Here is a 24407-nt window from a genome sequence, read left to right as displayed (position 1 = left end):
CTGCTGTCCTATCCCCCAGGCTTACCTACGTAAAGGCCTATTGTGTTTAGAAACTGCAAGCAAGTTATCCTGACTGGGCACATTCTCCCTTTGATTTTCTGTCCACACTTGTCAAACCTGACTTCCCACAGCCATGGAAAATGGGAACCTATTAGATGTTTCTAGAAGGCAGAGAATCATTAAAATATATATATATATATATATATATATATATATATATATATATATATATATATATATATATATATATATATATAATTAGGGCCCGGAGAGATAGTACAGCGGTGTTTGCCTTGCAAGCAGCCGATCCAGGACCAAAGGTGGTTGGTTCGAATCCTGGTGTCCCATATGGTCCCCCGTGCCTGCCAGGAGCTATTTCTGAGCAGACAGCCAGGAGTAACCCCTGAGCACTGCCAGGTGTGGCCCAAAAACCAAAAAAAAAAAAAAAAGATATGTATAATTGCCTTTTTGGTTTTGCAGAATGTGGCCATGAACACACTCCTTTCAGGAAACCTTGGCATGTGGGGTAGAGCAACACTATTATGGCACAAGAGTGGGGGACCCAACAAAAAAAGTCTTTGGTGCCCACTTGCTCACTTAACTTCCCAATAGCCCCTCCTTTTTTATTAATTCCCCCCCCCTTTTTTTAAAGAGCATTTCTGCTTCCCCAGGACCCACTTATTCACCCTCTTCTCAATCTGGGTACAAGGTGGTCAGATATGACATGATCAAGAGTGTTCTCCCAATTCAGTGTGTCTGCATTGGACCCCAGCCCCCTCAAAGTGTCCTAACATAAACCAAAGGGGGCACTTGAGCTAACAGGCCCAGTCCTGGGCTGCAGCCACTCTCTGAACAGCTGTTTCTGGGGATAAAGAATGACAGTCCCCATGGACACTTCCCCAAAGAGGCCTCACCCCTAGCAGTGTTTTGGGTGCCATATGGGATGCCAGGGATCAAGCCAAGTCAGCTGCAAGCAAGGAAAACACAATATCTGCTGTGCTATTGCTCTGGCCAGCTTGGAGTGATTTCTGAGCACAGAGCCAGGAGTAACCCCTGAGCACCACCAGATGTGGCCCAAAAGCCAAAAGGAAAAAAAAAAGCTTGACATCTGTGGTACATGCATGCATGGATGGACGAACATGCACACACACGCACACACACGCACGCGCACACACACACACACACACACACACACGCACACGCGCACACACCAGGACCAACAGCAGCATTAACAACAATCACTCCAGTTCACAGGTAGTGAAACTAGACCCCAGTGTGTAGGAAAGATGCTCCAGCTCAGATGCTTCAGCTGGATTAACACAAGGGACCAGCATGGTTCTACAGATGCTCCTTTCTGAGCCACTGAAGAGATCTAGGGGCCCAAGAGTTAGGACAAGGCTAAGGCACTTGGTATTGACTGACCCCAGTCTAATCTCAGTACCATAAGACCCACATCTAGCCCCCTAACATTGCCAGATATAGCTCTGCAGCCCCTGGGCACTAGGGGGTTACTCTAAACAATCTGGCATCTTCAAGGTGTGTTGGCATGCTGACCCATTCAGCTAGGACTTGCCAGGGTGTTCTTGATCTGTGGTGTTGTTTTTGGAAATCCCCCAAATGTCTTCTAAATCTTAAAAAAAAAAAGTCACTTTAGTTTTTGATATTTTGAGCCACACCTGGCTCATGATGTCACTCCTAGCTCTGTACTCAGGAATTATTCCTGATGTTGCTCCCAGAACCCTGTCGGACACCGAGGATCAAACCCACATCGTCCTCATGCAAGACAAATGCCCTCCCTGCTGTACTATTGCTCTGGCCTCCAACATTTTCCTAAATTTTTTGAGGAGCCACATCTGGCAGTGCTCAAGGTGCTCAATTCCTGAATCTGCTCTCAGGAATTACTCCTAGCAATGTGCAGGGGACCATATGGGATGCTATCACTCCAGCCCTTTTCTAAATTTCAAGTAAAACTTCATCAAAACCCTTTCCCCACTGTTCCAAAGAGAGCCACATGTCCACCATGCTTGTGAGGGGGTGGCCCAATTGCTCAAAACAAGGCCATTCATTATTCATTGTCAGATTAAAATCATTGGACTGGGTGCCTGAGGGTGCTATTGGCTGGCAGTGTCAATTTTTACCTGGCAGCAGAAGGGAATGGACTGAGGCATTCTTAGGCAGTGCCTCTTGCCTTTGGGGCTCAACTTAGCCCCCTTCAGGCACATCTCCCTAAGTTTCTGGAGAATCCCATTGCTATGGACACTGGACACTTTGGTCACTGAGTCTCCCACAAATTAGCTTCCTCCTTGAAGAAGAAAAAAAATGTCTATAATAAAATACCAGCTTTGCCTTCACTCCAATCCCACAAAGCTCTCACCTGTGGCTACGTGACAGGAAAACAGAAAGTTGCCTCTGCTCCCCAAAGTGGCTGTAACCAGTACAGCCTGTCTCCCAGTCTATTATTGCCTGGGGGAAGCAGGAGGGAGACCTTCATGCAGGCAGAGGCCAGAGTTAGACTGTGCATGGGATCGGTGTCTCTGTTCTCTCACAACTCACACACTTCAGTGTCTTCCCACTGCCACATTGTACCAGTGTGCCCAATCTCACACCAGTTGTACCTCACCAATGACCCTCCAAGTGGGTAGAGTATTTGGGATCAGACTCATACATGCTCATTTACCCTAAGGTATATGGGATGTATTAAAAGGCAGGAGAGATGGCACCATGACTTAGTATGCAGGAGGCCCTGGATTTGATCCTCAGCACACCATGATCCTCCAAACCCTACTGGGAGTTTGCTCCCACACCGCTGGATGTGGCCCCCAAGATTGTAGAGCGTGAAACAGCTGGCAAAGGGGGAATGTGTTAAATCAGTGCCACAAACACCAGCGATCTCCTGCAACAAAGGCTAAACAAAGTCCAACAGGCAAGTGTGGACAGACATAATATTAAGCCTTGCTCTTGTGTAACTGTACAGTTACTATGGAAAAATTCTTTGGCAGGATCCACTAAAATTCACGATGCAGCTCCTATGTTGAGCAATTTTTTGTTTGCTTGTTTGTTTTTGGGCCACACCAGCCAGTATTTAGGACTTACTCCTAGTTCTGTGCTCAGGAATTACTCTTGGCAGTGCTCAGGGATGAGATTCTGGAGGGTCAGCTGCGTGCAAGGCTAGCCCCCTCCCTACTGTGCTATGGTTCCAGCCCAGTGGATATTGTTCCCAGTGGAACAATTTCATTCCTAATTTTATGTTTAAATAGAAAATCAAAACTCTGTTTCCCAAAACACATGTAGAAGGTTCCAGAGCAGTGCAAAACCCGGAGTGAGCCCTGAGTCTTGCTGCGTTTGGCCCAAATACAAAACAAGACTGGGACTAGTTCGCTCAGTTCTGACATTCATTTTTGACTTATTTAATTGTGTCTTGTTTTGTTTTAGGGCCACCCCCAGCTACCCCCCGGCAGTGTGCTCAGGGATCACTCCTAGCAGTGCTCAGGGAACCCTATAGGATACCAAGGATGAACCCACATTGGCTGTGTGCAAGACAAATATCTCCCTGCTGTACCATGGCTTGGGACCTGTTTTAATGCTATTTTTTAACCTTCCTTTGCTGACCTAAGTACACTCGGGAGTATCTTTGGGAAAACCCCAGAGGCTGCATACGGCCATCTTGGCTCCCATGCAATGGAAAATGAAAAAATCAAGCTGCAGGGTCACCTTCCTGAGGGTTGGCCCCGTAAATGAGCAGAGTGGTGAAGTGGCTGCTGGGAGCCTGAGTCTGCAGCCCCCAGGGTCCTTCCTCAGAACTCATCCATTATCCCTTGAACCCACACCAGGAAGAGGGCCTCCAAGAAAGGGTGTGCATGCTCAAGCAGCTGAGATGGGGTGTGTCTATTGATTTCACCCAGCAGAAATGACCTGGCTTCTCCACCTCAGCTCAGCACAAGTTTGATTTTGATATGGTGCGTGGTGAAACCTCGGGGCTCTGCCAGGCTCTGTGGAGTTTTAGGTCATGCACTGAACACCTGAGGATTGCAGAGACGGTGTAGTGTATGCCCCCCTAGGAAGAAGAAAACATTTTTCGCGCCCCCCCCCACGCAGCTGTAAATAGTATCTTTATTAGAAAAAAAACTTTAACCTGCAAAACAAAAATATATAAAATAATTTGAGCTGGGTTTTTTTTTTTTAATCAGAGGTGATGTTTGGATTAATGGCTACAGTGAGCACGTTTTGCAATAGGTTTTCGAAGCAGGGTTTGAAGCAGGACACAGCAACTCTCAGCTCCAGAGACATAGACATAAACACGGGGCTTAGTTTGTTATGACAGTGTTTGCCAAAATCAAACACGCCCCCCTTTACGGAGCCTCGCGCCCCCCCCCCCCTATTTGAAAACCACTGATAGTGGGAGGGAGCAGTGCTGACCGTGCCTGCTAGTGACCAGCCTGGTTGGTTGGAGAGACCCCCTCTCAGTTGAGAGACCCTCTGAGCACTGCCAAGGGTCATGCCTAAGCACAGAACCAGAAAAATTAGTTCCTGAGCACTGCCAGATGGCCTCCAACCCCTAAAAGAAAAAAAAAAAAAGTGAAGTAACATGGGTGGGGAGAGATAGCAACAGGAGCTTGCATGCAGCCAGCCCTGGTTGGATCCCCACATCCCATAGGCTCTCCCATGCACTGCCAGGAGTGATTCCTGGGTGTAGAACCAGGAGTAACACCTGAGCAATGCTGGATGTGGCCCCCAAACCCTCCCCAAATCATTATCCTTCTGTTTAGCAATAGCTACCAAGATTCCAAGACTGTAGAGTGAGTTGGTTATCAGGCAACTCTTCTAAGTCCTGTGCTTGTCTCCTTTGCTTCTTGTCTTTTTGTTCTTGTTCTCTCTCTCTCTCTCTCTCTCTCTCTCTCTCTCTCTCTCTCTCTCTCTCTCTCTCTCTCTCTCTCTCTCTCTCTCTCTCTCATTTTTGGGTCACATCCGGCAGTGCTCAGAGGTTACTCCTGGCTCCATGCTCAGAAATCACTCCTGGCAGGCTCGGGGGACCATAAGGGATGCCGGAATTCAAACTAATGACCTTCTGCATGAAAGGCAGCTATCCATGCTATCTCTCCGCCCCCCCCCCCTTGTTCTTTCTCTTTTTTCTTTTCTTTCTTTCTTTTTCTTTTCTTTTTGGTTTTTAGGCCACACCCAGTGACACTCAGGGGTTACTCCTGGTTATGCGCTCCAGGCTTGGGGGGCCATTTGGGACACCGGGGGCTTGATCTGGGGATCAAACCATGGTCTGTCATAGGTCAGTTGCATGCAAGGCAGATGCCCCTATCACTGTGCCACCAATCCAGTCCCTTCTTTTTTCATTTTTTGCCAGCATAGCCAGGAGTAATTCCCAAGTACCAGCACTTGTAGCCGCAAACAAAAAACAAGTAAAAAACAAGTTTGTTGCCAGTACTGCTTTTCCTGATTTAAGAAGCACACTTTCTTTCCATCTAAGATCTCCTTTTCTCAGCTTCCTTTCTTCTCCTTACCCTGATACCCACCCAAGCTATCTGACTAAAATCACTCATCGGTTCCTCATGTGGGCGTGCTTTATCTTTATCTTTATCTGCTTTATCTGCTCTTTCTAATTCTCTTCTTTTCCACTGCTTCTCTTCCAGGAATGGGATTGCCCCGGAAAAGGTGGGGTGTTTCTTCCTGTTTAGGTGGTAGAAAAATTCTGGTAGGAGCATTGAATCCATCCCAGTAGCGTCAGGAAAGGTTTTAGGCCATTGTAGTTTGCTCACAAGGGAAAATGTCAACATTCCTGCTGTCCATAATGTTTCACACACACACACACACACACACACACACACACACACACACACACACACACACACACACACACACCTTGTTTTGTACTCTCTTTGGCCTCAAAATAGATTTTTAAAAATTGTATTAGTTTTTGGGTCACACCCAGCACTGCTCAGGACATTTTCCAGGCTCTGATCTCAGGAATCACTCTTGACAATGCTTGGGGGAGGACCATATGGGGTGCTAGGGGTCAAACTCTGGATTGTTCTGTATACAAGATAAATGTCCTAGTCCACTGTCCTATTACTCCAGTCTTGAAATGGTTCCTCTTTAGAGCAAAGCTTAAAATTTCCTTTAGCAACTCACCTTCACATGCTCACACCCACAAACGCAGCCCTCCAAGTGCTGCATGGAGTGGCAAGGAGAGGAGAGAGAGAGAGGCATAGAAACCAAGTGTTTTTTATTTCTGACCGAGTATGAAGTCTGATGCAGCTGCTGAAGGGTTGAGAGAGAGACAGAGACACATGCACAGAGAGGGAGGGAGGGAGAGGGAGGGAGAGAGAGGAACAGGGAGGGAGAGGGAGAGGAAGGAGAGGGAGGGAGGAAGAGAGAGGGAGAGGGAGGGGAGAGAGGAGAGAGAGAGGGGGGAGAGAGGGAGAGAAAGGAGAGAGGGAGGGAGGGAGGGGAGAGAGGAGAGAGAGAGGGGGGGGAGAGAGGGAGAGAAAGGAGAGAGGGAGGGAGGGAGGGGAGAGAGGAGAGAGAGGGGGAGAGAGGGGAGAGAAAGGAGAAAGGGAGGGAGGAGAGAGGGAGGGAGGGAGGGGAGAGAGGAGAGAGAGAGGGGGAGAGAGGGGAGAGAAAGGAGAGAGGGAGGGAGAGGAGAGGGAGGGAGGGGGAGAGGGATGGAGAGAGAGGGGAGAGGGAGGGAGAGGGAGGGAGAGAGAGGGAGGGGGAGGGAGGGAAGAGGGAAGGGAGGAGAGAGAGGGGGGAGAGAGAGAGAAAGAGAGAGAGAGAGAGAGAGAGAGAGAGAGAGAGAGAGAGAGAGAGAGAGAGAGAACGCCAGAAGGGGCCAAGGGAGGCCTGTAGATCCGGGTTCAAGAGAGAATAGAAAAGGGTAGATACAGACCAGGATTTATCTCCAGCACCCCATGGGTCAGCCTGTGGTGCTGCTCTGGTCACTACCCTGGGACCCCCCTCCAACTGTCTGAGTTTTTCTTTTCATACCCAGAGAGGCAGGGAGCAAGTTCAAGGGGCGGGTCCAGCTGCCATTACATCATGGCAGGATGCAGTTCTAGAGGCCTCACAGTGGCAAGGCAGGAGCTGTATCATTGAGCCCATTGGAGCCCTGCGGCGAGTGTATGTGTACATGTGCATGTTTGTGTGTTTGATTTTTGAGTCACACTCTGTGGTACTCAGGGTTACTCTGGTCTCTGCATTCAGGAATTATTCCTGGCAGGCTTGAGGATGCCAGGAATTGAACCCAGATTGACCACGTGTAGTGCAAATGTCCTCCCTGTTGTGCTATCTCTCTGGCCCTGGGTGTGTGTGTGTGTGTGTGTGTGTGTGTGTGTGTGTGTTCGTGTGTGTGTGTGTGTGTGTGTGTTCATTAGTTATCAAGGAGAAAGCAAAATGAGAGACCAGTGGGAGGAAGGGGTATAAGTCTGGTATGGTATCATTGACCCCAGAGTTTGTGGCTAAGGCCCCCCCCTTATAAACACAATGCTTACTGAGCCTTGTGCCCCAGCTTGTGTATCAATGCCCCTTCCTGAGGAGCTGCTAGAAGCTGGTGGGATTCTTCTCTTCAGAGAATTCACCCTTTGGGGGCTGCTGTCCTGAGCCAGCAGAAGACGAAAAGAAAGAAGAGAGGGGCTTACCCTTCCATTCCCAGCTCTGCTTCCACCCCAAAGCCTGCATGTGGCCTTGAATGATGAAGAACTTATGGAGCGAAGAGCTGGAGGACAGGGCCATTGTGCGCATCGCGGCCCACCTGCCCGACCTCATTGTCTATGGCAACTTCTTGCCCGGAGAGCCATCGGTGGATTATTTCCATGGTGTCCTAATGTTCGTGGACATTTCAGGCATGTGTGGGGAGCTGTGTGGCATCCAGAGGCACCATATATGGTCCTGAAAAGTGAGGCCTACTACGCCCTATCACCCACCACACACTCCCTCCCATTGCTGCCCCTCCTTGCTTTTCTAGAAGCCGCTTAGGGTTAGCCATGGTGCCTGCATCATGTTAATGGAATTAATCATGTTATTTGTGTTGTAGGGTTCACAGCTATGACAGAGAAGTTCAGCACAGCCATGTATGTAGACCGGGGTGCTGAGCAGCTGGTCAAGATTCTGAATCACTACATGAGCGCCATGGTGGAAAGTCAGTGAGCCCCCAAAACCCTGCCATGCAGCCTTCTACTGCTGGGTTGGGCTTAGTTTTCTCCATGTCCCTCTGCTGGATATTCTCTGGGGCCCAGGGTCTGGAGAACCACTCTGCCTGCTTTGAGGGGGGATCCAGTACCAGGGTACAGATCATCTCTGACATAGCACACCCTGAAATCTGTGTTAAAAAAAACCATTTTCGGGGCCAGAGAAATAGCACGGAGGTGAGGCGTTTGCCTTTCATGCATAAGGTCATTTGAATCCCGGTATCCCATATGGTTCCCCGAGCCTGCCAGCAACACTTTCTGAGCATGGAGCCAGAAGTAACCCCTGAGAGCTGCTGGGTGTGACCCAAAAACAAAAAACAAACGAACAAAAAAAAAAATTCAAGCATGAACCTCACATGCCCCACAAGCTTAGGAAAAAACTGAACAAACAAAAAGATTGGTGTTGGATCATGAGGGAGCTGGAGATCGGTGTGTGTGTGAGTGGCCCTGGGTTTGATCCCTGGTACTGACAAAAAAGAAAAAAAGAAGTGATAGCACAGAGGGGAGGGCATTTGCTTTCCCACAGATACCCGGGTTCAATCCTCGGCAGGCATCCCATAGTGTCCCCTGAGCATTGCCAGGAATGATCCCTGAGTACAGAGCCAGGAGTTAGCACTTAGCACCTCTAGTATGACTCAAAAACAACAACAACAACAACAACAACAAGAAGATAGAAAAGCCGTCCTGGGCCGGAGAGATAGCATGGAGGTAAGGCGTTTACCTTTCATGCAGGTCATTGGTTCGAATCCCGGCGTTCCATATGGTCCCCCGTGCATGCCAGGAGCAATTTCTGAGCATGGAGCCAGGAAAAACACCTGAGCACTGCCGGGTGTGACCCAAAAACTACCAAAAAAAAAAAAAAAAAAAAAAGAAAAAGAAAAGCCATCCTTGGTCCTGGAGAGATAGCACAGTGGCGTTTGCCTTGCAAGTAGCCAATCCAGAACCTAAGGTGCTTGGTTCAAATCCCGGTGTCCCATATGGTCCCCCGTGCCTGTCAGGAGCTATTTCTGAGCAGACAGCCAGGAGTAACCCCTGAGCACTGCCGGTGTGGCCCAAAAACCAAAAAAAAAAAAAAAAAAAAAAAAAAAAACCCACATTTTTCCTTATTCTATTGCGATTCCACAGTTCTTGTGTGAAGGAAAATTAAGAATTGGGCCTGTTTGAGCCTGGAGCCATCTCCAAGTCCAGCTTTCGACCCTGCTTTCTTCTGACCTTATTTCCATCCTACCAATAAAGACAGATTTCTTTTCCATAGAACTAAGAAATCCAAGTTGGATTAAACAGAACTTTATTTTTGATGCTTTTGTTGTTGTTATTTTTTGGGGGGAGTGGGGACACATTCAGAGGCACTCAGGAGTTACTCCTGGCTCTGTGCTCAGAAATCGTTCCTGGCAGGCTCGGGAGACCATACGGGATGCCGGTACTCGAACCCAGGTCTGTACTGTGTTGGTTGCATGCAAGGCGGATGTCCTTCTGCTATGCTATTGCTCCAGAACTTGTTTTTTGTTTTTGAACCACACCTGTCAGCTCTCAGGGGTTATTCCTGGCTCTGCACTCGTAATCACTTGTCTTGGAAACCATATGGGATGCTGGGGTTGGATCCTGGGTTGGCTTTGTGCAAGGCAAACACCTTACGCGCTGAGTTATCGCTCCTATTTTTTTTTTTGAGGTGGGGACCTTGAACCCCACCTGGCTAGACTCTGGACTTACTCTTGGCTCAGAGGTCACTCCAGGCAGTGCTGATGGGAGTCAATGCTATTTGGAGTCAGGGGGATGGAACCATGCATGACAAGAGCCTTGACCTCTGTGCTATCACTCCAGTCCCTGAACTGAACTTTTTTCTCCTCTTCCCAGAAATATTGCTTTTCGGAGGAGACATCTTAAAATTTGCAGGTAAAGGGGTTTCATGGAAGGAGGGGAAATGGGTGAGTCAGCCTGGAGATCGAGGCACTGTGGAAGGTGGAGGAAGTTTCTGCACAGCTTCCAGGATACAGTTCCCAGGCTAGATGGGAGAGCCTCGCACTCCCCCACCTTCCAGTGTTATGTGGCCGGCAGGGGACGCACTACTTGCCCTGTGGAAGGTGGAGCCCGGGCAGCTGAAGAACATTATCACCATCGTGGTCAAGTGCAGCCTGGAGATCAACGGGCTGTTTGAGGCCCAGGAGTCTGAGGAAGGCCTGGACATCCGGGTCAAGATGGGTGAGCACTAGGGCCTGAGCACTCGTATGGCAGGGAGGGCGCTTGCCTTGCATATGGCCAGCCTGGCTTCGAAACCAACATCCCATAGGATTGATTCCCTGGGCCCCTGAGCTTTGCTGGGTGTGGCCTCCAAACCAAACTACTTCCAACAAAAGCCAGGGAGATAGCACAACAAGGAGGGCATTTGCTTTGCAAATGGCCAACTGAGGTTCAGTCTCTGACGTACTATATTGTCCCCTGAGCACCACCAGGAATGACGTCTGAGTGCAAAGCCAGGAGTAATCCCTAAGCATTGCGTATGTGACTCAAAAGAAATATGGGTGAGGATGGGCAGGGAAGGAGCACAGGCTTTGTGTGTGTGAAGAGCCACACAGTCACCCTCAGCTAACTAGGGAAGGGACAAGGCTTAGGCAGCCCCCAAGGCCGGTGGAAGGAAGAGCTAATTCTGAGCTCCCCGCTTGTCCGTCCCCCCCCACTCTGATTGTAGGGCTGGCTGCAGGCCATATCACCCAGCTAGTGTTTGGGGATGAAAACCGAAGTCACTTCCTGGTCCTTGGCCAGGCAGTGGACGAAGTGCGGCTGGCCCAGAACATGGCCCAGGTGAATGACATCATCCTGTCACCCCAATGCTGGCAGATCTGTGACAGAACCATGATCGAGATCGAGCAGATCCTGTGCAAGCAGGCTGTGAAGGTGAGATGCCGCAGGGCTGGGGGCCACCCTCGCCTGAGCAAATAGGAATCCCAAGTCGTACTTTTGGCTCTGTGCTCAGGGATCACTCCTGGTGGTGGTCAGGGCACCTGTTGAGGTGCTAGGGATTGAACATGGTGGACCACATGCAAGGCAAACACTATACTATTTATTGCTCAGGCACTCCCTTGACCTATGACCCCCACCCTCCCCCCATAACCACTGCCAGATGTGGCCTCCACAATATCAATGATAATAACAAATTGGTTGAGTTGTTTTTGTTTTGTTTTGGTTTGGCTTGGTTTTTGGTTTTTGGCTCACACCCAGTGGTGCTCAGAGGTTACTCCCAGCTCTGCACTCAGAAATCGCTTCTGGCAGGTGTGGGGGACCACATGGGATGCCGGGACTGGAATCACTGTCCGACCTGAATCGGCTTCGTGCAAGGCAAAAGCCCTACTGCTGTGCTATCTCTCTGGCCCCAAATTCGTCATTTTTTTGTTTTTGTTTTTTGTTTGTTTGTTTTTGAGTCACACCTAGCAGTGCTCAGGGGTTACTCCTGGCTCTATGCTCAGAAATCGCTCCTGGCAGGCTCGGGGGACCATATGGGATGCCGGGATTCGAACCACCAACCTTCTATATGCAAGGCAAACACTTTACCTCTATTCTATCTCTCGGGCCCCAGATTCATCGTTTTTATATTTCTCTCCTCTTGACACTCCCTATCCCATAATGTTGGTATTTTTCCATAAAGTGATCAAGGCCATATCCTGAGTTAGGGCGTGGTGTACTCTTTACATTTCCCCTGCTGATAACCCCAATAATCTCCAGAGAGGGTATCTGACTTCTCCACTACATATGTTGCCATATTTACCAAGACCCCTGTAATCTGGAGCAATTACATTTTTTGTTTGTTTGTTTTGGGGTCATATACAAAGATGCTCAGGGCTTACTCCTGCCTCTGCACTCAGGGTTCATTCCAGGCAGGGGGGCTTAGGGGACCCTATGGAATGTCGGGGGTCAAACTCACGTTGGCTGCTTGCAAAAAAGTGCCCTCCCCACTGTGCTCTGGCACCAGCCTGTAATTTCATTTCCCCCTCCCAGCCCCTTTCTCTGCACAGTAACACCCACACCCCAAGCAGCAGACAGAGTAATCAGAAACTTCTAATGCTTTTTTTTTTCTTTAATCCAGGTCAAGTTATTAAAATCACCTCCTAATTTTAAGTTTGATGAGTTTTTCACCAAGTGTATGACATTCATGGACTATTTTCCTTCTGACAACCAAAAAAGTAAGTTACCTAAGTACCATCCGTGGCAGCGACTTAACCCTTTATGTACTCTCTCAGTTCCCCAATTTGCTACTTTATGGTCCTCACTAGCTCTGTTTCGAATGGTCATAGGACCATTATGTTTTATTTCTCGCTGAAAATCTATTTATTTCTCCCCAGATTTTTGTTTTGTTTTGCTTTTTGTTGGCTTGTTTGTTTGGGCCACACCCTATGATGCCCAGGACTGTCTCCTGGTTCTGCTTTCAGGGATCACTCCTAACAGTGTTCAGGGACCTTATGGAATGCTGGGGATCCAACCTCAATTGGCCACATGCAAGGCAAACCCCTCCTCTATATGTCAATCATTCCAGACCCTCTCTCTACTTTTTCTTTTTTTGGTCTTTAAGCTTATCCCTACTATCTCCAAATGGTCAGTTTTGGAGTTTAGAAGTTCTAATCCATAGAGCAAATGAGACACAGGTTTAATGCTGCTGCACTGGCCCCCAGGAGGAAACAGGCAATGTAGGGGTCGTGGGATGAGGGTCCCCTAGAAAGCTGGTGCCACACTGAGCCCAGTGTCCTGCCCCAGACTCCCTCCTGTTCGTCCTCTCTGCTGTCCCATCTATGATGTCACTGCTCACCTCTACTTCTGTCCCTGCCTCTCCCACAGGGCTGAAACTCAGGTCATGGGGGATCTCCCTGAGATCCATCATGACATGCTGACATAAGATCTAACTTTGACTTCCAAACAGTGTATTTTGGGGAGCCTGTACATACTTGGTACATTCACTTGTCCTTGAGTTTCCCTGGGTCCTGTCTGACCATGAAGTATCCGGGAGCCTGACTGCAGTGTGAAGGCCTCTGGCCCTGGGGAATGGGATGGGGGAGCGCTGTGAAACCTTGTCTCAGTCAGGCTCCCTGTCCCCTGAAGATCTGCTGAGGCTGGCATGCACGCTGGAATCGAACCCCATGCTCGAGCTGTCCCTGCAGAAGTACGTCATGCAAAGCATACTAAAGCAGGTGCGGCCCAGGAGAACCAGCAGGGGCTGGAGAGATGACCCAGTGGTTAGGGTGGCCACCTCCAGTTCCATCCCTGCCAACACACGGTGCCCCCAGCATTGCCATGGGCAGTACTAGAGGCACTCAGCCCTGCCCAGGGAGTCACTGGCATCACCTCTGCCCTGGACTGAACCCATCGCCAGGCTGGTGGGGGCAGCTGAGAGGGACACCTCTGGCCCCTCAGCATTGCTTGAGAGAAAACGTGGAACCCAGCATGCTGGGGAAGTCAATTCTGTGCTCATTTGGGGTTCAGGAGGGTGTAGGCTGAAGCCACTGGCGTGAAGTTAGCCTGCATGTTCAGCCCTGGGGGGACCCTCACACCTGTACCCCAATTTCAGCTTCACTGGCATCTCAGGCTGATATTCTCACACACATACATGTACACTCACACATGTATATTCAAACATGCCCAAACATACATTTATACTCAGTCACAGTATTCATATAAACTCACACATTCACTTGCATAATCAGATTTATACACATATGCATCCACACACATACAAAATTCACTTGCATGCACACACATGTAAGATGATACCAAGCTGGGGCCGGAGAGGTGGCACTAGAGGTAAGGTGTCTGCCTTGCAAGCGCTAGCCAAGGAAGGACCGTGGTTCATCCCCCAGTGTCCCATATGGTCCCCCCAAGCCAGGGGCGATTTCTGAGCGCTTAGCCAGGAGTAACCCCTGAGCATCAACGGGTGTGGCCCAAAAAACCAAAAAACCAAAAAAAAAAAAAAGATGATACCAAGCTCTCAACCCCAAACAAAGGTGTTTCCCCAACTTCCTCCTTCCCTAAACCTCTTTTTTTTTTTTTTGCGAATCATGGGGTTTAATACTTGTTAAATTTGAGCTTAAAATATTTTTATTAAATATATTTTTTATTTAAGTAATATATTACATATTACAGTCATAACCAGAACACCCCCCTTCACAAGTTACGGGAAATGTTGGACTTTATTCTTCGGCCCCCAGATGCACCAACAATATCTTGTGGCATTGCTTCTTTTTTGCATAGGCACATTAAAATGAGAAAATAATACATATGCAAACTTCTTCTTTTGATATGCAAAAATCCACCTGGATTGCTCTTCCTTCCCCCTCCTGGTATTGGGAATTGGTTTGAATAAAGAAAAAACAGGGCCCGAGAGGTGGCGCTAGAGGTAAGGTGTCTGCCTTGCAAGCACTAGCCAAGGAAAGATCGTGATGGCGGTTCGTTCCCCTGGCGTCCCATATGGTCCCCCCAAACCTGGGGCAATTTCTGAGCGCTTCGCCAGGAGTAACTCCTGAGCATCAAACAGGTGTGGCCCTAAAAAACAAAAAAAAAGAAAAAACAGTTCTGGCTTTTTAAGGCTGAGGCCAAGGGACCATGAGGCTACAAGCAGACTGACTCCAATGGCTCTCTCGTGACTGGCTTGGTGGTTTATGAATCTTTCACCACTACCCTGCTTCTTCAGACCCGTACACCTAAGGGGTTAGAAACACAGCATGTAGGGTAAGATCACAACCTGTGTATTTTTATTTTACACACACACACTTGAATATCTTTGTATATATTCAAACACTCATAAGCAAGCACTCGCACAATCACACACATATACTCAGCCAAACATGTTCACATGTTTCTGCTCATGCTTGCTCACATACCTATATACTCACACATACATGTAGTCCCTCACAAATCTCATACACTCAAACTATTCAATCACACACTTAAGACACATACTCTCAGACATGCCCACATATCACACGTAGTCACACATACATGCACATTCCCAGTCACACATGCTCATGCCTGCTCTCACATACAATCAGGAAGCATAGGGTGGAGGTGGGGTCCCTTGGCAAACCCTCAACTGGAGCCAAGGCTGAGGTCATGCCTGTGTCCCAGATCAAGGACAAGCAAATGGACAGGTACCTGTCAGAGCTGCGTCCCGTCACCATCGTCTTTGTGAACCTGATTTTCAAAGACCATCACAATGTGGAAGTGATCAGTGAGGCCATCCAGGATGCATGTGTGCACATCAACTCGGCGCTCAGGATCTTTCATGGCCAGATCAACAAGGTCTTCATGTTCGACAAGGTAGGCGCAGTAGGGATCCCCAGGGTGCAGAATCGGAAAGCCCCCATCCTGTGTCCTGTCAGTGCCCAGTCCCAGTGGTGCTGCCTCTCCTACAGGGATGCTCCTTCCTCTGTGTTTTTGGGTTCCCCGGGGAAAAGGTCCCCAATGAGCGCTCTAATGCCTTGGAAAGTGCCGTGAACATATTTGACTTCTGCTCCCAGGACCACAAGATCCAGTGAGTGTTGACCCACCTCCATATCGGCAGGGGGGTGGAATAGAGCCCCTCGTGGGGTGGGGTTGTAAGGAGTACCCTCCAAAAGTGTCCACAAGGACTATTGAGATCTCACTCCAGGTATATTCCTGCCGTGCACAAGACCCCGAGTTTGATCCCCAGCACCATATGCATAGTCCAGGAAAAGTTTTAAATGTGCCAGTGAGTGGGGCCCTGGTTACACTGGCTCAGTCAGGCCAGAGTAGGCCCAGTTAGACTTGGTTGGTTGAAAATCTCCAGGATGGGGGCCACAGAGATATGGAGATAGGGCATTTGCCTTGCGTGCAGAAGGACGGTGGTTCGAATCCTGGTCCATATGGTCCCCCCGAGCCTGCCAGAAGCGATTTCTGAGCATAAAACCAGGAGTAACGCTGCTGGGTGTGACCCAAAAACTAAAAACCAAAAAACAAAAAAGAAAATCTCCGGGATTCCAGAGTCCTGCCTCACAAAAAATATGACAAGGAGATCAAAGTAAGCTCAAGATTTTTACACTGCGATGCCATAGCTGAATGATGGGGCCATAGTGAGGGTGTTTGCCATGTATACAGCAGACCTGGGTTTCATCTCCAGCATCCCATAGGTCCCCTAAGCCCTGCATGGAGTGATCCCTGAGTGCAGAGCTAGAGGTAACCCCCAAGCATCATCAGTTGTGGCCCAAGTATAAATGAAAGAAGAGAGAAAAGTGTGTCTTTTTTTTTCTTTCGGTTTTTGGGTCACACCCAGCAGCGCTCAGGTGTTCCTCCTGGCTCTAAGCTCAGAAATCACTCCTGGCAGGCTCGGGGACCATATGAGACTCTGGGATTAAAACCACTGTCCTTCTTCATGCAAAGCAAATGCCCTACCTCCATGCTATCTCTTCAGCCCCCAAAAAAGTGATTCTTAGCTCCCACCACACACAATACACAGGTTTCCCAGCCTGGGCACCCCAGAAACCTCATGTCCTGTGGTTCCATACTGGTCTCGTCCGGTGATACCCCACCAGCTACATGTACCCCCTTAATCCCAGCCCCTTCACAGCCACGCAAACCACAAGCCTGGAGACTTTGCAGTCACAGTTACTGGCCCTCAAAGCTTTCTCTCTCTACCAGCAGGACCCATTGCCCCCTCAGGCCTTTGTCAAGGGTTAACAGGGTGCTATTTCCTTGCAGAGGTGTTTGAGCAAGCAGGGGCAGCTCCTGAGCAGAGGGGTGGCACCCTAAGACTTGATGTTGGGTTTCCAGCTGCCTTTGTTGCTTGCCCTGGGGCCCCTGACATGCCTCCAGGTCTGCCTCACCCTCTCACTTCCACCCTCCCCTGAGTCTGCATCCAGAAAGACGTTCCTTTCTTCCTTACCCACTGCTGTCTCTGCCCGCCCCTGCCAGCACCGTGTCCATCGGCGTGACCAGTGGCACTGTCTTCTGCGGGATCATCGGTCACTCGGTTCGACATGAGTACACAGGTAATCCTAGCACTGCCCTGTGCCCCCCAGACCCTAGGGCTGGGAGACAGAAGGGCAGAAGCTTCCACAACTTTTAACAAGATTCTGGTTGAAGTCCAATTTTTTTTTGTTGTTTGTTTTTGGGTCACACCCGGCGGTGCTCAGGGGTTACTCCTGGCTGTCTGCTCAGAAATAGCTCCTGGCAGGCACGGGGGATCATATGGGCCACCGGGATTCGAACTAACCACCTTTGGTCCTGGATCAGCTGCTTGCAAGGCAAACACCGCTGTGCTATCTCTCCAGGCCTGAAGTCCAATTTTTTTAGGTCAGTCATGAAACTTGGACATCGAGTATAAGGGGCATTGGTGGTCAGAATGTTGCACTGGTGAAGGGGGGTATTCTGTTTATGACTGAAACCCAATTACAAACATGCTTGTAATCATGGTGCTTAAATAGTTATATATATATAAATATTTTTATATAAATTTATATTTATATATATAAATAAAAGGAGTTGCTTGGGGGAAGGGGAGAAAGGCAGATGCGTATGCTAGGAGAGAGAGGAGACACAGGAGGTATGCAGGGCAGCTGATGGAGGCTGCTGAATAAAGCTTAGCTTAGAAATCTTATATGGGGCCCGGAGAGATAGCACAGTGGCGTTTGCCTTGCAAGCAGCCGATCCAGGACCAAAGGTGGTTGGTTCGAATCCCGGTGTCCCATATGGTCCCCCGTGCCTGCCAGGAGCTATTTCTGAGCAGACAGCCAGGAGAACCCCTGAGCGCCGCCGGGTGTGGCCCAAAAACCTAAAAAAAAAAAAATCATATATGGTGGTTAGGGCCTTGTAGTAAAGCTGGATGTCTCCTGAAAAAAAAGAAAATGCCATTGGGAGAGCTGGAGGGATAGGACAGGAGTTAAGGCACTTGAACTGCAGCCAACCCTGACTTGATCTCCAGTGCCCAATCTGGAACCTTGAGTCATGCCAGCAGGGATCCCCGGGTATAAAGACAGGAGTGAGCTCTGAGAACCACTAGGTGTGGTCCCAAATGAAATACATTAAAAAGAGGGAAAGAGGGAGCCTGGACCTGAGAGATAGCACAGTGGTAGGGTGTTTGCCTTGCACGCAGCCGATTCAGGACGAATAGTGGTTCGAATCCCGGCATTCCATATGATCCCCCGTGCCTGCCAGGAGCGATTTCTGAGTGCAAAGCCAGGAGTAACCCCTGAGCGTCACTGAGTGTGACCCAAAAACAAGAGAGAGAGAGAGAGAGAGAGAGAGAGAGAGAGAGAGAGAGAGAGGGAGGGAGGGAGGGAGGGAGGGAGGGAGGGAGGGAAGAAGGGAGAGAGAGAGAGGGAGAAAGGGAGGGAGAGAGAGAGAGAGAGGGAGAGAGAGAGAGGCATGGGGAGGGGGGTTGTGTTTGCTTTGCATGCAGCTGACCCAGGTTCCAACCTCAGCATCCCATATGTTCCCCCAAGCCTGTCAGAGGCAGGAGTAACACCTGAGCACCACCAGGTGTGCCTTCACAAAAAATAAAATAAATTAAAAAGAAAATGCCATTTGGTGACCACGTTTCTTAGAGAAAACTTAGCTCAAAAGCTACTCACTTGTGCGCTCTCTCTCCTCTTTCCACTGTTCTCTTTCTATGCTCACTCTCTCCTTTCCTTTCTCTTCTCACTCTTTTCTATTCTCTCTGCTCTTCTCTCTCTGTTCCTTCTTTCTTTTCTTTGTTTTCTTGTTCTCTCTGCTTTCTTTGTCTCTCTGCTCTGTTTCTATCTGTCTCTCTCTGCTCTCTCTGACTTTATCTATCTTTATCTGACTGTTTGTCTCTCTTTCCCTCCCTGGTGCAGTGATTGGTCAGAAAGTCAACATTGCAGCCAGGTTGATGATGTACTATCCAGGGATAGTGTCCTGCGACTCTGTCACCTACAGTAGCAGTAAGCTGCCAGCCTATTTTTTCAAGGAGCTTCCAAAGAAAGACATGAAGGGTGTGGCTGACCCTGGGCCAGTCTACCAGTGTTTGGGCCTCTCTGAGAAAGTGTAAGTGGACTGGCAGGAGAGCAAGAGAGGGGCCACAGTGGTCTCTGGCCAGGCCAACCACCTTCACATTCCTCCATTCCATTGGTGGTCTAGCCGGATGCAAGGGGTTTTCCGCTGGTCTTGCATATGGCCGACTGGGGTTCCATCCCCAGCATCCTGTCGCACTGCCAGGAATAATCCCTGAATTCAGAGCCAGGAGAAACCCTTGATTATTTCTGAATATAGCCCCCAAACAACAACAGCACCAAAAAGAAAGGAAAAATAGAATTTGTTCCCCTTGCTCTCAAGCATTCTCTATTTGGAGCCTGACTTCCCTCTCACTCTCTCTTCAGCTTGTTTAACATGGCTTACCTCATCTGCAACAGAAGTAAACGTTACCCTCTCCTGGGTAAGTAGCAGGCCTTGTTTCAGCAACTCCTGTTTGGACACACACATTGAACATTGAAAAGCATCCCAAGGATAATCTTGCTGCTGAATGGTGGATCACCAGAGGCAAAGGCAATAGTCATCCACCCCAAGAACTAGATAAGAGAGGGGCCTGGGAGATAGCACAATGGGAAGGGTACTTGCCTTGTATGTGGCCAACCAAACCCAGGTTCACAGGGTCCCCTGAGCATTGCTGCGTGTGATCCCACAACAAGAAATAGAAAAAGGAGGCACAGTGCAGGGCTTCTGTCCTTGTCCATTGCTGTCCTTTCCAATCCTCCAGGGTTCTCACACCCAAGATTCAGCATCACCAGGCTTGAGACTAGTAGTTAAATCCACCCAGGTGGGATCAAGCCTGGGTCAACTACCTGTCCTGTTCTGAAATTCTTCCACATTCTTGGTAGTAGTTGCCAACCACTGATTTTATTTTTTGGGCGGGAGGGACACATCAGGTAGTGCTCAGGGGTTACTCCTGGCTCTGCATTCAGAAATCACCCCTGGCAGGCTCAGGGGACCATATGGGATGCTGAGGATTGAACCCAGATTTGTCTTGGGCCATCTGTGTGCAAGTCAAAGGCCTTACCACTGTGGTATGGCTCTGGCCCCAACCACTGATTTTCACTGCAATAGTCTTTTTGTTTGGTTTTGGACTATACACAGAGATGCTGAGGACTGACTCCTGGCTCTTTACTCAGGGATCACTCCAAGTGATGCTTGGGAAAACATATGGGATGCTGGGTATCAAACCCAATTGGCTACATCCCCACTGTGATATCTCTCTAGCACCTCATTGCAATATTCTGCTTTAGAAATAAGAGCAATTTTATGGGCCAAAGAGATAGCATGGAGGTAAGGTGTTTGCCTTTCATGCATGTCATCGGTTTGAATCCTGACATCCCATATGGTCCCCCGAGCCTGCCAGGAGCGATTTCTGAGCATAGAGCCAGGAGTAACCCCAGAGTGATGCTGGGTGTGACAAAAAAAAAAGAAAAAGAAAAAGAAAAAGAAAGAAGAAAGAAAGAAAGAAAGAAAGAAAGAAAGAAAGAAAGAAAGAAAGAAAGAAAGAAAGAAAGAAAGAAAGAAAGAAAGAAAGAAAGAAAGAAAGAAAGAAAGAAAGAAAGAGAGAAAGAGAGAAAGAGAGAAAGAGAGAGGAAAGAAAGAAAGAAAGAAAGAGAAAGAAAGAAAGAGAGAGAGAGAAAGAGAGAGAGAAAGAAGAAAGAAAGAGAGAAAGAAAGAAGAAAGAAAAAGAAAGGAGAGCAATTTTTATTTTTAATTCTTCCCCTTCCAACCTTTTAGTTTTATTTTTGCTTTGAGGCCAGGGCTTACTCCTGACTCTGCAGTCAGATATCATTCAGGGGACCCTATAGGGTGTCTCAAATCAAACCCAGGCCAATTGTGTGCAACGTAAGCACCCTGCCTGCTGTACTATTTCTCTGCCCCACCCCACCACCACAGCAATTTCTTCCTGCAGAGCATATTTGAGTTTGGTTCCAACATCAGAATTGAATAGCTGTGGTATACTTCCTGAGTGTGTAATCTTAATCCCCCTTTGTTTTAAAATACTATAAATAGCCATTAGAATGTCTCAACTGGGGGGGGGGGAATCGAACCCATAAAATCACATGGTTCCCTTGAAAAACTCTAAAGAAAGATTAAAAACAAACAAATGAAATGAAGACTCTAAGACTCGGGAAATTACACAGATGCCCATGATCTGGAAGTTCCAAGATTATTCTTAGGAGTTGGAATATGTCACTATGCACTTTTAATAAAAGTACACACACACACACACACAGAGCAAGATAATTTAATGTTGGTCTGAATTTGCTCCTCTTTTAAAAAATTTAAAAATCACAGGACGTGATGAGGAGATCAGCTGCTTTATGTGCTTGATGAAGGAATTTCTCATGTTCAGGAAAAGCCGCATTCTCATGTTTGAGGGTGAGCCCGGGTTTGGGAAAAGTCAGCTTCTCATGGAAATTCAATACTTGGCCCAAGGTGAAAACCACAGGTGAGTTCCACACCATAGCTAGTTTTGGTTTTAGTTTGTTTGTTGTAAGTTTTTGGCTCACACCTGGTGATGCTCAGTGGTTCCTTTTTTCTTGCACTCAGGAATCTCTCCTGGCTGTGCTCAAAAATAGTCCAGCAGGTCGAATGTTTGCCTTGCACAAAGCCACGCCAAGTTCAACCTCCAGCATCCTATATCGCCCCCCAAGCACCACCAAGAGTGATCTCTGAGCACAGAGTCAGGAGTCAGCCTGAGCATTTCTGGGTTTGGTGTGAAAGTAAACTGAAGCATGGAAAGCTCAGGCTTCAGGCTTAGGGAGTATGTGTGTGAGTTGCCTCATCTCAGAGATCTGGACCCTAAAGATGGACGATGACGATGCCTTGAGGCATTAGGCAACAGGCCTAGAACAGAGAAGGTCCTGGGTGGGTTCTATCCCAGATAGTGCAGGGCACCCCCAAGTTGTCCTGGGAGCCCCTTTTGCCCCCCCAGAAGAACGTTAAAAAGGAGCTCAGTCAAGGGTTGGAACACGAGGACTTAGAAGTCTCTAAAGGGAGAGAGACAGACATAGAATGATCACACTTATTTGTGGGAGATAGATAGATAGATAGATAGATAGATAGATAGATAGATAGATAGATAGATAGATAAAAGATAGTATGGTAATAATATCCAGAGACAATAGAGAAGAGGGCCAGGAGGACCAGTTCATGCTGGGAATCTTGCCACAAAGAGGAGGGAGGGCATTTAGGACAGAGAAGTGACCACTATGGCACTATATTCAATGAAACTTGGAAATGATCCTTCTGGACAAGAATTGGATGTTGAAGGCCAGAGAGATTGCATGGAAGTAGGGTGTTTGCTTTGCATGCAGAAGGATGGTGGTTCGAATCCCAGCATCCCATATGATCCCCCAAGCCTGCCAGGAGCGATTTCTGAGTGTAGAGCCAGGAGTAACCTCTGAGCACTGCCGGGTGTGACCCAAAACAACAACAACAACAACCAAAAGAATTGGGTGTTGAAAGGAGATGAAGTGATATGTATAATATTCCTTCAGTAATAGCATTGCAAACCACAGTGTCTAAAAGGAATAAAAAGGGAGAGACAGGGCATGAAAGGTGGCACTAGAGGTTAGGCGTCTGCCTTGCAAGCACTAGCCTAGGACAGACCATGGTTAGATCCCTCTGGCATCCCATATGGTCCCCCCAAGCCAGGAGCAATTTTTGAGTGCATAGCCAGGAGTAACCCCTGAGTGTCAACAGGTGTGCCCCCCAAATAAATAAAAATTTTAAAAGAGGGAGAGACATAGAATGTGAAAGAATGTGAGATCTGAGAACATGAAAGAAAAAATATGTGAAGAAGAGAGAGAAAGAGAGTGTGTGTGTGTGTGTGTGTGTGTGAGAGAGAGAGAGAGAGAGGGAGAGAGAGAGAGAGAGAGAGAGAGAGAGAGAGAGAGAGAGAGAGAGAGAGAGAGAGAGAGAGAGAGAGAAGAAAAATATCTTCTCCAGAGGCAGGCAGGGGAGAGGCAGGAGAGAAACTGGGCCCATTGGTAGCAGGAAATGTGCCCTGGGGAAGGATGTTAGACACTGCATAAGTGAAACTCAATCATGAACATCTATATAACAACAACAACAAAAACACCTGTATTATGAACAACCATGTTTAAATAAAGTTGTTTCAATAAAGTAATTTTTTAATCATAAAAAGAAAGAAAAGGAAAAATAGAAGCCTCCTCTTAAGAGCCTGGAAAGGCTGTTGGTTTTCTCGTCCCCTCTGCATGGCCAACAGGTGGCTGGAGACCACATGGCCCTGTGTCTTGCTCACAGGACGGTGGCCATCGGCCTGACCAAGGTGAGCATGGTGCAGGACTTCTACACCATCCAGATCCTCCTGGCCAATGTGCTGGGCCTGGACCACTGCATACATTACAAGGAGCGCCAGAGCTGCCTGGAAGGCCGCATCTGTGGGCTGCTGAACGAGAATGCCTACTGCCTCCTCAATGACATCTTCTACGTACAGGTCAGCAGGGACCTCAGAACCCCATCGCAGAGGTACCACTTCGAGTGGGGCTCAGGGGACCCTCTGGGGTGTCGGGGATCCAGCCTAGGTTAACCATGTGTAAGGTAAGCACCTTCCCCACTGTATTATCTCTTTGGTCCTGCAAGAAGAATTTTTTTTGTGTGTGTGTGGTTTTTGGGTCACACCCGGCAGTGCTCAGGGGTTACTCCTGGCTCCACACTCAGAAATTGCTCCTGGCAGGCACGGGGGACCGTATGGGACTCCGGGATTCGAACCAATGACAGTCTGCATAAAAGGCAAACGTCTTACCTCCATGCTATCTCTCCGGCCCCCTGCAAGAAGAACTTTATTTTACTTGTAGATTTATTTTTGTTTGTTTTTGGGCCTCACCCAGTGTTACTCAGGGGTTACTTCCAGCCTCTACACTCAGAAAATCACTCCTACTGGGCTCTGGGGACCATATGAGAAACTGGGCATAGAACCTAGAATGGCCACGTGCAAGGTAAACAAACACCTTTTCCACTGTACTATCACTCTGACCCTGTATAGATGGGGGTGGGGCACAGGTGCTGGGGCTGGAGGTGCTCTGAGGGTTAATTCTGGCTTGGCACTCAGGAATTATTCCTGGAGGTGCTCAGGACCATAGTAGGGGATGCCGGAAATTGAACCCCGGTTGGCTACAAGCAAGGCAAAGGACCTCCTTGCTGTGTTTCTGAGTGACAGTATGATCCAGGTGGCTGCATTGTAAAATATGCTTTGTTGGGATG

At 48.4% G+C, this 24407-nt stretch overlaps 1 protein-coding gene across 1 annotated transcript in view; it reads left to right on the top strand.

The window, feature by feature from the left end:
* The first annotated feature begins 7696 nt into the window (after positions 1 to 7696).
* The window catches only part of ADCY10 (adenylate cyclase 10), a 42446-nt gene continuing 25735 nt past the window's right edge, over positions 7697 to 24407 (top strand). The window contains 14 exon segments of the mRNA XM_049777594.1: positions 7697 to 7847; positions 8039 to 8143; positions 10047 to 10085; positions 10248 to 10391; positions 10879 to 11084; positions 12271 to 12367; positions 13278 to 13366; positions 15297 to 15488; positions 15584 to 15702; positions 17100 to 17176; positions 19001 to 19190; positions 19523 to 19578; positions 21474 to 21627; positions 23448 to 23640. Of these exon segments, the coding sequence (XP_049633551.1) occupies positions 7697 to 7847; positions 8039 to 8143; positions 10047 to 10085; positions 10248 to 10391; positions 10879 to 11084; positions 12271 to 12367; positions 13278 to 13366; positions 15297 to 15488; positions 15584 to 15702; positions 17100 to 17176; positions 19001 to 19190; positions 19523 to 19578; positions 21474 to 21627; positions 23448 to 23640 (1812 nt within the window).

This window comes from Suncus etruscus, chromosome 7, assembly GCF_024139225.1.
Source record: "Suncus etruscus isolate mSunEtr1 chromosome 7, mSunEtr1.pri.cur, whole genome shotgun sequence".
NCBI lineage: Eukaryota > Metazoa > Chordata > Mammalia > Eulipotyphla > Soricidae > Suncus > Suncus etruscus.
Note: the sequence above shows the minus strand (reverse complement) of the source record. Positions and strands in the feature narration are given on the sequence as shown.